The 11,976-nt window shown below is 60.4% G+C and overlaps 1 protein-coding gene across 1 annotated transcript; it reads left to right on the top strand.

Annotated features, from left to right (window-relative positions):
* The first annotated feature begins 691 nt into the window (after positions 1-691).
* On the top strand, positions 692-11,645 carry ROBO3 (roundabout guidance receptor 3). The gene is made up of 23 exons (XM_057425999.1): positions 692-902; positions 2,829-3,155; positions 4,455-4,612; positions 4,716-4,836; positions 4,919-5,057; positions 5,226-5,353; positions 5,434-5,558; positions 5,647-5,818; positions 5,917-6,116; positions 6,612-6,693; positions 6,773-6,941; positions 7,025-7,191; positions 7,616-7,737; positions 7,816-8,035; positions 8,112-8,224; positions 8,374-8,815; positions 8,895-9,003; positions 9,074-9,165; positions 9,367-9,793; positions 9,865-10,023; positions 10,892-10,998; positions 11,076-11,153; positions 11,230-11,645. Exons 1-23 carry the CDS (start codon positions 755-757, stop codon positions 11,589-11,591), a joined length of 4,167 nt encoding a protein of 1,388 aa, XP_057281982.1. The 5' UTR covers positions 692-754; the 3' UTR covers positions 11,592-11,645.
* The last annotated feature ends 331 nt before the right edge of the window (positions 11,646-11,976 follow it).

Here is an 11,976-nt window from a genome sequence, read left to right on the forward strand (position 1 = left end):
CCACACTCCCAACACCTTTTTTTCCCCCATCTCATCATCCCCTCACCTCTTTTCCCTATTCCAAGGAGATCGTTAATGCCACCGTAACGACCCCCCTATAACGACCTCCCATGTTCGGGGGCTCGCTGGAGGAGCCGCATTGCTTCACACATCACATTAATTAAGGGGCTAATTGCTAATTACCAATTCAACAGCACCGTTCGCACACGCTTGTGGGTCTTCCCCCCCTCCCAAGTTCAAGGCTCTCGGTGGTCTCAGCATCCCCCTCACCCTCTGGCCGCGCCCCCATCCACGCCGGACCCGGACACGGGAGGCGGTGCTGCGGGATGAGCCGAGCTGGGCTGGGCTGAACTGAACTGAGTTGAATTGAGCTGAGTTGGGATGAGCTGAACTGGGATGAGCTGAGTTGGGCTGGGCTGGGCTGAGCTGAACCGAACCGGGCTTTGCTGGGCTGAACCGGGCTGGGCTGGGCTGAAGAGGGCTGGGCTGAGCTGAGTTGGACTGAAGTGAGCCGAGCCAGGCTGAGCTGAAAACTGAGCTGAGCTGCGCGGACCCGAGCTGGGCTCATCCCAGCCGGGCTGTGCCAGGCTGAGTTGAGCCCGGCTGAGCTAAGCCAAGCTCCGCCGCGCCGGGTCAGACCGTGCTGAGCCGAGCCGAGCCGAGCTCAGCCGTGCCGAACCGCACTGAGTCGTGCAGAGCCGAGCTCAGCAGAGCTGAACCAAGCTGAGCCGGGTCGGACCTTGCCGAGCCGAGGATGCTGCGGTACCTGCTGAAGACGCTGCTGCAGATGAACCTGTTCGCGGACTCGCTGGGAGTCGAGGGCTCCAACTCCTCAGAGCTCCTGCTCGACATCAACCGCACCATTGCCGCGCTGCACCTCCCCGGGCTCGACTCCGGTAACGGTACGTGGCCCTGAGTCCGCTGCCCCCGTGTCCGGCTGTCCCCAGTCCGGATTCGCACCCCCCAGCCCCAGCCAGGTCCCTTACTGGGACTTGCCCAACGTCCCCAGGCCGGGACTGACCCGGAGTGTCCAAACTGTGCCCGTGTCCCCACGCCGGGACCGGCTCCGTGTCCCCCGACCAACCGGGAGCGATGCCGTGTCCCGAGACAGTCCCCGAGACCCCGAACTGGTACCAGCGCGGTGTCCTCAAACCTGCCCCGTGTCCCTACACCGACCCCCCGATCGTGAACTGGGACTGAGCTGGTGATCCCAAATTGTCCTGGTGTCCCCGGAGCAACACCATGCTCCCGAACCAGGAGCGACCCAATGTCCCCCAGACTGCCCCCTTGTCCCCACATCAAGCCTCAGACTCCGAACCGGGAGTCCCTGTGTCCCCAGTCCAATACCTGGATCCTGAGCTGGGAGAGTCCCCTTGTTCCTAAACCAGCCCCAGTGTCCCCAAAACGAGCCCTGTGTCTCCAAACAATCTCCATGTCCCCAAATCAGGAGAGACCCTGTGTCTCCAACCTATTCCTGTGTCCCAGACCAGCCCCGTGTCCCTGAGTCCAAGGATAAAGTGTGGGAGGATGTGTGGGAATGGGCTGTCCATCTGAATTTCAAGCCACTTTTGAGCTTCCCCCCCTTTTCAGCCTGATCTTCCCCTGCGGTTGGCTCCGGGTGTCCCCAAACCACCCGGAGCCCTCCCTGAGCACAGGAGGGCTCTTCCCTAACCCCCCACTTGCCCCAATTAGCCACAGGGCCCAGCTGCGCCCCCCCGACCCCCGCTGCTGCCCCCCAGGGTACTGGTACCTGCAGCATCCTGTGTCCCCATGGCAACGCATCCCAGCCTCATGGCAACACACCCCCCAGGCGCCCCAAATCACACCCCCCACACACCCCATGATGCCATGATGCTCACGTGTGTGCACACATGTGCAAACAGGGAGGACACGTGTGTGTGCATGCGTTTGTGGATGTGCTTTAGTGTGCCCATGTGTACACATGTGCAAACACAGTGCAAACACGTACCCTCATTTGCACACATGCACACACACATGAGCATCACTTGTCTGTGCATACACAGCCCTGTGTGAATACACGTGTGTAAGTGCATGTGTGCATAAATACATGTGTGGCTGTGTGTGTGTGAGTGCATGCACACCCCTGCTTGCATGCACACGTAGGATGAATCTCTGTAAGTGTATGTATGAATGCACACATGTGCAAGTGTGTCTGTAAGTACACACACGTATGCTGGCATGTGCTGATGCATGACTGTGGGCCTGTGCATGACTGCATGCATGTCCTGGCATGTGCATGCACATATGTGCGTGCAAGCTCCATGCGTGTGTATACGCATGTATTGTGGGCAGCAGGACACTGAGCGAGCACAGCTTGAAGTGCAGCACCAGTGGGGCATTAATTAATCAGCATTAATTATCCCAGCATTAATTATCCCAGCATTAATGAGTGCACCATCATTCCCATGTTCTAACAGTAGGAATTGGCCTGGCAGAGCCCCACAGACCCAATATGGGCATTTTGAGGCTTAAACCGAAGCATCCAGGAGTTCCTAGCTCCCCTCTGGGGAATCAGCACTTGCAGTTGATGGAAAAAAAAAAAACGTTTTGGGGGAATTTAGCTTCAGATCTATTTTCCGTGGGATGCCCTGTTGGAATCTGGGTGGAAAAGGGGGGTTACTGTGAGCGGAGCTGCTTTGTCCCCCTGTCCTCATCCCTCCTCATACGTCAGAGGTCTGACACCAGCCCGATCCTGCTGCCACCCCACCAGCACTCACCGTGGGCTGGGCTGGGGCTGGGGGGGCAATACAACAGGCTGGGACCTGGCCACTCTTTATCTCACCTCCTGGTCCCCGTGCTCCCAGCAGGGTCGCACCCGCAGCTGGAGGACGCGGCTCCCCGCATCGTGGAGCACCCCACGGACGTGCTGGTGTCGCGGGGGGACCCGGCCACGCTGAGCTGCAAGGCCGAGGGCCGCCCGCCCCCCGCCGTGGAGTGGTACAAGGACGGGGAGCGAGTGGAGACGGACCGGGAGGAGCCGCGCTCCCACCGCTCGCTGCTGCCGGGGGGGTCCCTGTTCTTCCTGCGGGTCCTGCACGGCCGGCGCGGGAGGCACGATGAGGGCGTCTACGTGTGCGTGGCCAGGAACCACCTGGGGCAGGCGACCAGCAGGAACGCCTCGCTGCATGTGGCCGGTCAGTGCCCGCAGCGCTGCTCCGTGCGGCGGGGGCAGCCATGGGATGGGGTGGGATCGGAGACAGAGATGGGATAGGATGGGGTGGGATCAGATACAGCCACGGACGGGAGACAGAGATGGGATGGGATCGGAGACAGAGATGGGATAGGATGGGGTGGGATCAGATCAGGTACAGCCCTGAGATGGGATGGGATCGGAGACAGAGATGGGATAGGATGCGGTGGGATCAGATACAGCCACGGACGGGAGACAGAGATGGGATGGGATCAGGTCAGATACAGCCATGAGATGGGATGGGATTGGAGACAGCGATGGGATGGGGTCAGATCTGATACAGCCACGGATGGGATGGGATTGGAGACAGAGGTGGGATGGGGTCAGATCAGAGACAGCCATGGGATGGGATGGGATTGGGGCAGAGGGATGGGCTAGGACTGAGTGGGACAGGAATGGGGTGGATTTAGGGCTCTGGGGAGATTTGGGGTCACCACTGAGCCCAGGTTGTGGGGCTGAGGGGCTGCAGAAGCCCAGACTTTGCTGAGGGTAAAGAAGTGAAAAGGAGTGAAAACTGGGAAAAATAAGGGGGAAACAAATGAAGAGAAAATAATGGAAAATTAGGGAAAATAAGTAAAACCAATTTGAAATAAGTGACAATGAGTGCAAAGAAGTGAAAAAAAGTGACAATAGTTGGAAATAAATGTAAAGAAGAAAAAATAACTGGAAATAATTGGAAATAGGTGAAAATAAATGAAAATGAGTGAAAAGAAATGAAAGCAAAGTAGTTAAAGGAAAGGAAAAGAAGTGAAAACAATGGGAAATAAAATGAAGAAAAATAATTGGAAAGAAGTGAAAACAATAAATGAAGATAAGTAAAATCAATGGAAATAATTGGAAAGAAGTGAAAAGTATATGGAAATGAAAGAAAATAAGTGAAAAATATATGAAACTAAGTGAAAAAATCAACTTAAATAGGTGAAAATACATGAAAAAGCACTGAAAACAAGTGGAAAACCATGGGTTGGACTTGAAGTTGGGAAAAGGGGAGGAAAATGGCAATGAGTGAAGGGAAAGGAAAATAACGGGAAAGAAATTACAAGAAAAAGGTGAAAACAACTGAAAATAGCCAAGAACTGATTGCAGAGGAGTGAAAACCTCTGACACCCACTGACCAGGGTCCCTGGTGGCACCTCAGTGTGGCTCAGTCCCCAGGACCTGGGGGGCCGGGGCTCGGTGTGGGGGTCCTGCCCCATGCAATGCTCCATGCAATGGGGAAACTGAGGCAGGGCTGATCCCGCAGTGTTGAGGGATGAGTTCCGGCAGCCCCCCGGGGACGTGGTGGTGGCAGCGGGAGAACCGGCCGTGCTGGAGTGTGTCCCACCCCGCGGGCACCCGGAGCCCAGCGTCTCCTGGAAGAAGAACGGAGCCCGGCTGAGCGCCACGGATGAGCGCCTGACGGTGAGGGACAAGGGAGGTTGATCCCATCCAACCCCATCCCAACCCAACCCACCCCATCCCCACCCCATCCCAACCCACCCCGGTTGGGTTGGGCTGCCCGTAGCTCCGCGGTGGGAAGCTGATGTTGGCCAACACCCGCAAGAGCGACGCTGGCGTCTACGTCTGCGTGGCCACCAATGTGGTGGGGGAGAAGGACAGCGAGCCGGCAGAGCTGGTGGTCCTCGGTGCGTGGGGACAGGGGGTGGCGGCTCTGGGGTGTCTGCGGGGGGGGGGTGGCATCCCATGGAGCTGACGATGGCCCCACAGAGCGCCCGGGGTTCGGCCGGAGACCCCTGAACCAGGCGGTGCTGGTGGAGGGGACGGTGGAGTTCGCGTGCGAGGCAGTGGGGGACCCGCAGCCCTCGGCACGGTGGCGCAAGGAGGAGGGCGAGATGCCACCAGGGAGGTGAGTGTCACCATCCCAATGGCATCGCAATGGCATCAAGTATCCCCATAGCATCACATGTCCCTGTGGTGTCCTCCGTCTTCAAAGCACCCTGCATCCCTATTGCATCCCACATCCCCATCGCACCCCACATCCCCGCAGCACTCCACACCCTCACAACGCTTCCAGGTGGGAAGTGCTTCCCGACAACACCCTGCGGATTGTGCGGCTGCGCCCGGAGGATGAGGGCACCTACACCTGCGTGGCTGACAACAGCGTGGGGCGCTCCGAGGCCTCGGGCACCCTCATGGTGCATGGTAAGGGGGGTCCCCTCAGGGAGCACCCATGGGTGCTGGCTGAGCAGTGCCCAAGCCCTTGTGTGTCCTTACACCCACAGTGCCCCCCCAGCTTGTCACCGGGCCCCGTGACCAGATTATCCCCCTCGGCCACAGCGTCACCTTTCAGTGCCAGAGCCGGGGCAACCCACCACCCGCTGTGTTCTGGCAGAAGGAGGGCAGCCAGGTCTGTCCCTGTCCCCATTCCTGTCCCCAGGGTGCAATGGGGATGTGTGGTGAGACGGAGATCCCAGCTCAGCACCCTCCATCCCCAGACCCTGCTGTTCCCTGGACAGTCCCCGCATCCCAGCGGCCGCTTTGCGGTGAGTCCCGGTGGTTCCATGACCATCTCGGACGTGCAGCGTTCCGACTCTGGGAATTACCTGTGCCAGGCCATCAGCGTGGCCGGCAGCATCCTGGCCAAGGCGCACTTGGAAGTGGAAGAAGGTGAGTCCCACCGCAGCAGACAATGGGGACATCCAGCATCCACCACCACACCACCCAGCACCGCGCCATTCCCGGTATTCCCGGCCTTTCCCCTGCAGCACCAGTGATCCAATGGGGTCCCACAAACCACACAGTGCTGCCAGCAGGGGCCACGGCACGGTTGCCATGTCCAGTGTGGGGTGGTGGTGGTGACCCCGCAGCCAGTGTGGGGTGGCTGAAGGATGGGAATATCCTGGTGGGTGCTGAGCCCCGCGCCAGCCTCCAGGAGAACGGCTCCCTGCGGATCACCGGCCTCCGGGTGAGCCAGTGCAGTAGCCACAGGGTGGGATGGGGCCAAGGGTGCTCAGGGAGATGGTACAGGGGGCAGTGGGTGTGCAGGGTGGTGGGTGCTCAGGGGTGGTAGATGCAAAGGGTTGTGGCCGCAAGGGACAATGGGTGCTCAGGGTGGCGAGTGCCAAGGGCAATGGGTGCTCGGGGTGCTGGGTGCAAATAGAAATGGGTGCTCAGGGCTGGTGGGGCTCAGATGGGTGTGTTCCAGGGGTTGGTGGGTGCTCGGGGTGGTGGGGGCAAAGGGTGATGGGTACAAAAGCAGATGGGTGCTCAAGTTGGTGGATGCAATGTGTGGTGGATGCTCAGGACTGGCGGGTGCAAAGGGAAATGAGTGCTCAGGGTGCTGGTTGCAAGGGGTGGTAGGTGCAAAGGGCTGTGGCTGCAGTGGGCAATGGGTGCTCAGGGTGCTGGGTGCCAGGCGATGGGTGCTCAGGGTGGTGGGGCAGGAGCTCTCCCCTCGCAGGTGATGGACTCAGGGCACTATGAGTGTGTGGCCACCAGCCCGGAGGGTGACACACGCTGGGGCATCACGCTGGAGGTGCACGGTGGGTCATGGGGACATCACCGGGGACACTGTGGCCCTGGGGATGAAGCCACCCCACAGCTCCATGCACCTCTCCACAGGTGCCAGGCCCGACCTGTCCCCACCTTTCTCCGTGCCCGGGGTCCTCCCTGGGCCACCCTCCACCCCTGTGGTCACCAACGTCACCAAGAGCAGCGTCACCCTTAGCTGGAGAGGGAACGAGGACAGCGCTGCCACCGGTGTCACCTCCTACATAGTGGAGGCTTTCAGGTACCACACGAGCGTCCCCTCCAGGTGCATGGGGATGTGGTGGCCCAGAGCCACCCCACCATGGTCCCTTCTGTCCATGGCAGCCAGGAGGAGGGTGGCCCGTGGCGCACGGTGGCAGCTGAGGTGGCGGGTGAGACCCACACCGTGACTGGCCTCGTCCCCAACACCATCTACATCTTCCTGGTGCGAGCGGTCAATGCCCATGGGATCAGCGACCCCAGCGGTGCCTCGGAGCCCGTGTGCACCCAAGGTGAGACCTGGTGGTGAGGCTGGTGATGCTCATGGCCCCAGCACCCTTGGGTGCGTGTCCACTTGGTGATACTGATGGAGGTGACAACTGTCTTTGGGTGCGTTCTCAGTTGCTGATACTGATGGAGGTGGCATGGACCCACCACTGTTCAGTGCATCTCCACTTGGTGATGACAACGGAGGTGCCCATGAACCCATCACCCTTGGGTTCATCTCTGCTTGCTGATGTTGACAGAGGTGCCCATGCACCCAGCACCCTTTGTTAGTGGTACTAATGGAGGTACCCACACAACCAAAACATTTGTGTGCATCCTCACCCAATGAGTTTCCTGATCCACCATGGGAATACGGTGTCACCACAGCACCCACACTCCATGGTACCACCAAGATGCTCATGTCCCCTCTTGCTGTCATGTTTTGGGCAGACCCCAGCACCCTGCAGCCGGGGCTGGACCCCGAGAAGGTGCAGCAGGACCTGGCGCGAGTGGCCGTGCACCTCCAGGAGCCCGAGGTGCTTCCCCCGGGTGCCGTCCGCCTCTCCTGGACCGTGAGTGCTGCCCCACACCACCAGCGCAGAGCTCCCAGTGCCAGCACCCAGCACCCATCCGCTCCCATTGCTCTGCAGGTGCAGCACCAGGCACCCTTCCTGCAGGGGTACCGGGTGCTGCTGCGGCGCCGCGGTGGGCGCTGGGAGGATGCGCGGGTGCTGCTGGCACCAGGGGACCGCGGGGTGCTGCTCACTGACCTGCGCCATGGGCAGCACTACGAGGTCAAGGTCCAGCCCTTCTTCCACCACCTCCATGGGCCAGACAGCGCAGTGCGAGCCCTGAGCACCCCTGAGGCAGGTGAGAGTGGATGGATGGGGTGGTGGGACCCATAGGGACACCCTGGGGGTGACACCCCACATGTGACACCCCGCAGCACCCAGTGCCCCTCCGCAAGGTGTCACTGTGACTGGTAATGGCACCAGCGTCCGCATCTCGTGGCAGCCGCCCCCACTGGCAGAGCAGAACGGGGTCATCCGGGACTACAGGGTAAGGGGTGGTGGTGGGGTGTGATGGGGACGTGGGATGTGATTGTGGGGTGAGATGTGAAGGGTGATGGGGTGCATCGGGTCCCCTCTATCCCCTCCTGGCACCACCGCACCACATCCGCATGGCTCCTCGTGACCTTCTCCCCTCAGATCTGGTGCCTGGCCAATGAGAGCCGCTTCCACATCAACCAGAGCGTGGAGGGTTCGGTGCTGGTGGCCATGCTGCAGGGCCTGGTTCCCGGTGTCCTGTACCACGCTGAGGTCGCTGCCGCCACGAGTGCCGGGGTGGGCGTCCGCAGTGTCCCCATCCCCATTCGCGTTGGTGAGTTCCTCGTTGCACCCATGGGTTCTGGGTGGCCGTGGTCCCTTCTCAGCGCTCCCACCACTGTGTCCCATGTTTCTGCAGCGCTCCCGGTGCAGCGGGACAAGGGAATGGCAGGCGGGAGCAGCATGGCCGGGCGCTTGGCCGCAGTGGCCCGGCAGCCGGTGTTCATCGCTGGTGTTGGTGGCACGTGTTGGCTCATCCTGGCTGCCGTTGCTGCGTGGCTCTATAGCCGCCGCCGGAGGAAGAAGGAGCTCAGCCACTTCACAGGTACAATGGGGTGTCATCCTTGGGGCCCCCCCCTCACCATTTACCACCCCAACAGCATCATCCACCTCTCTCCTTGCAGCATCCTTTGCCTACGCACCCAATGGGAAGCCCATGGGGACCCGGCGTGGTCCCCAGCCACCCTCATCCCAACCTCTTCCCGCAGTCGCCTTCCCGGCTCCGGCACACAGGTAACCCCCCTGGTATTCCCACCCTGTTCCCAGGATTCCCAGTGCATCCTTTCATCCCATCTCCTTGCAGGGCAGCCACAGGTGGTGGTTATCCATGGCTGGCAGACACATGGAGTGGTGGTGGCAACAGTTGCTTGAGGACCAATGAGAGATACTACAACGGTGAGAGGTCACCATGGGGATGGGTGGCTTGGGTTGGGAAGGTCATGGTTAACCATGATCATAGAATCGTGGAGTGGTTTGGGTTGGAAAGGACCATCTAGTTGGAAAGCTCATCCAGAAAGGACCAAAGTTGGAAAGATCACCTAGCTCTTACCCCCTGCCAAGGGCAGGGATGCTGATGGTGCTGGCTGTCCTCCACAGATGCTGGTATCACCCGTTACATCACCCAGACAGAGCAATTTGGGGTTGGGCCCGCCGAGGGGCCGGTCTACAGCACCATTGAGGCTGGCGGCGAGGATCTCCACACCTTTCCTCGTCCTTTCTCCCACCATGGGACCTCCTACCCCCAGTTGATGGATGTCCCAGCCCCGCAGGCACCCCGCAGTAGGGTGGTGGGATGGGTGGGGGGACACATGGGTGCTGGTGGCACTGTCCCCTCCCCACAGCCCCCCCCAGCATCCTTCCTCACCACAGGGACCAAAGGGAAGAAGCTGGGGCAAGCGGTGAAGCCACCAGCCATAAGCTGGACAGAGCTGCTGCCACCACCCCCCTCGGCCAGCGAGCTCAGCCACTGCACCCAGGAGGAGCAGGAGGAGGAGGAGGATGAGGATGAAGAAGCATCTGGAAGGTCAGTGTGGGGACCTAGATGGGGACAGGACATGCCGGCCCCTGCACCCACCGTGTGTCCCCACTCCACAGGTTGGGGATGGAGGGGTGGTACGGGGCTGAGGATGTCGCCTGTGCCACCGCCGCGTCCTCACCCACCGCGTCCTCTGGCTGCCGGTCCACTGCCACCCTGACACCATCGCCTCGGGCCACTGAGGACATCCCCCGCCTCCGAGACATCGACAGCCCCCGGTAGGAGATGGGCCTCACTTAGTCCAGGTCTTCCATCAGGGTCTGGATGTCCCACTATGCTCTGGGTGTCCCATCACAATCCAGACATGTTTTCACCATCCGGCCCTGCTGTGCCACCATGGTCTGACCATGTGATTGAGGTCCAGATGTCTCACAGGGGCACAGATGTCCCACTAGGGTCCAGATATCCTATCATGGCCGAGATGTCTTGTCATATTCCAGCCATATTGTCACTATCTGGCCCTGCATGCCCCTGGGGTCCAGGTGTTCCATTGGGGTCTGGATGTCCCACCACAATCCAGATGTTCCTTCTTCATCCATCCATGTTGTCACCATACATCCCTGCTGTCCATTTGTGCTCTGACCGTGCTGCCATCATCCACTCATGATGCTGTGGGATGGCCGTAGCCTAACAATTCAGATGTGCAGCTGTGATGGGCACCATCACGAGCGACCTGGGACATTGCCATCCAGCTGTGCTGTCATGGCCTAGCTCTGCCATGGTCCAGTGGTGCCATTCCAACCCAGCTGTGTGGTTGCAATCCAGCTGTGCTGTGACCCAGCTGTGCAACTGCTGCCCAGCTGTGTGGTTGCAACCCATCTGTGTGGTTGCAATCCAGCTGTGCTTCAGATGTGCCATTGTGAGCCAGCCCTACCATTGCAACCCTTGGTGTGAAGCTGCGATACAGCTGTGGCCCTGCCATCCAGCTGTGACGCTTCAGGCCCATCCATGCCATTGCCATCCAGCTTTCCCACCACCACATGGGTTCCTTGGCTCCAGCACAGCACTGCACTGGGTTGGTTGCACCAGCACCATGGTGGCCACCAAGCTCCTTGCGTTGGCTTCACCCCACACCTTCTTTGCCAGGAGACCCCCCCATGGCACCGGTACCCCACCACCAGCACTCAGTCCCCTGCCGAGTCCAGACATGGGTGACGTCCCCCTACCCCGTGCCCGCTGCCCCCCCAGCACTGGTGAGCCCTTGAGGGGATATGATGGGTGGGTTTGGACTCCATCAGCTGTGGTGGGGCTGAACCTGTGTCACTCCCAGGGAGAACCCTCAGGGACACCCCAAAACGTCACCTGAAGCCCAAATGCAGCCGCTACCGCCGGGAAAAGCCGCAGGGAGGTGAGAGGAAGGGGAAAACTGGGATGTTCCAAGGGGAAAAGGGGAGGATCAGCCCTCTCCTTGCTCTCCACCACAGACCTGCCGCCACCACCGGTGCCACCACCAGGTGAGACCCCCAGGCCTTCAGCAGAGAGGGAGCTGAGCGGGGCTGAGCACAAGGTCACCCATCGTGGTAAGCCGGAGCCACCAACCATGTCCCCAAGAGGTTATGGGGTGCCACCACCCAGCCCCAACCTTGTCCCCTCCCTTGCAGATGAGGTTGTCCCCTACAGCAAACCCTCCTGCTCCACCACGGGCAGTGTCTCATCCCGTGGCTCCACCAGCTCCCGTGGCCATGGCTCGGGGCGCAGCAGGACACCAGGGGACCGTGGGGAAGGGACCGGCCACCGCCGCCGGCCAGGTCCCCCCTTTCCCTGCCCAGCACAGGAGAAGAGATGAAGTGGAGGGCTAGGGTTGGGGACACAGGGATGGGGACATCGGGGGGTGGGGGGGATGGTCTTTAATTTGGGTGGCACCATGTAAATAGGGTTGCACAGAGCCAGCGGCGGGTGGGTGGCAGCGTAAGGTGGGGACAAGGACACTTGGGTGGGACAAGGACAGTCAGGATGGACAAAGATGCTAGGGAGGGATGATGAGGTTCTTCAGGGATGGATGAAGACCTTGGGAACAAAGACAACTGGGAGGTATGAGGATGCATGGGGGGGATGAGGCTGCTTGAGGAAGGAAGAGGATGCCTGAGAGAGGCCAAGGATATCGCTAGGGATGAGGACCCATGGAAGGGATGAGGATGCTGGGGAGGAGTGGGGAAGGTGCTCATGGAGGG

The sequence above is a fragment of the Pezoporus wallicus genome, unplaced genomic scaffold (genome assembly GCF_028554395.1).
Source record: "Pezoporus wallicus isolate ANWC-B61680 ecotype Strahan unplaced genomic scaffold, APGP_CSIRO_Pwel_v1 contig_8797, whole genome shotgun sequence".
Lineage (NCBI taxonomy): Eukaryota > Metazoa > Chordata > Aves > Psittaciformes > Psittacidae > Pezoporus > Pezoporus wallicus.

What these genes read in the sequence shown, in the direction of transcription:
- ROBO3 (XM_057425999.1), top strand. Translation starts at nt 755, where the DNA reads ATGCTGCGGTACCTGCTGAAGACGCTGCTGCAGATGAACCTGTTCGCG. An exon ending in CGGGCTCGACTCCGGTAACG is followed by an intron (nt 903 to 2,828) that starts GTACGTGGCCCT and finishes TGCTCCCAGCAG; the next exon opens with GGTCGCACCCGCAGCTGGAG. An exon ending in GGAGCTCAGCCACTTCACAG is followed by an intron (nt 8,816 to 8,894) that starts GTACAATGGGGT and finishes CTCTCCTTGCAG; the next exon opens with CATCCTTTGCCTACGCACCC.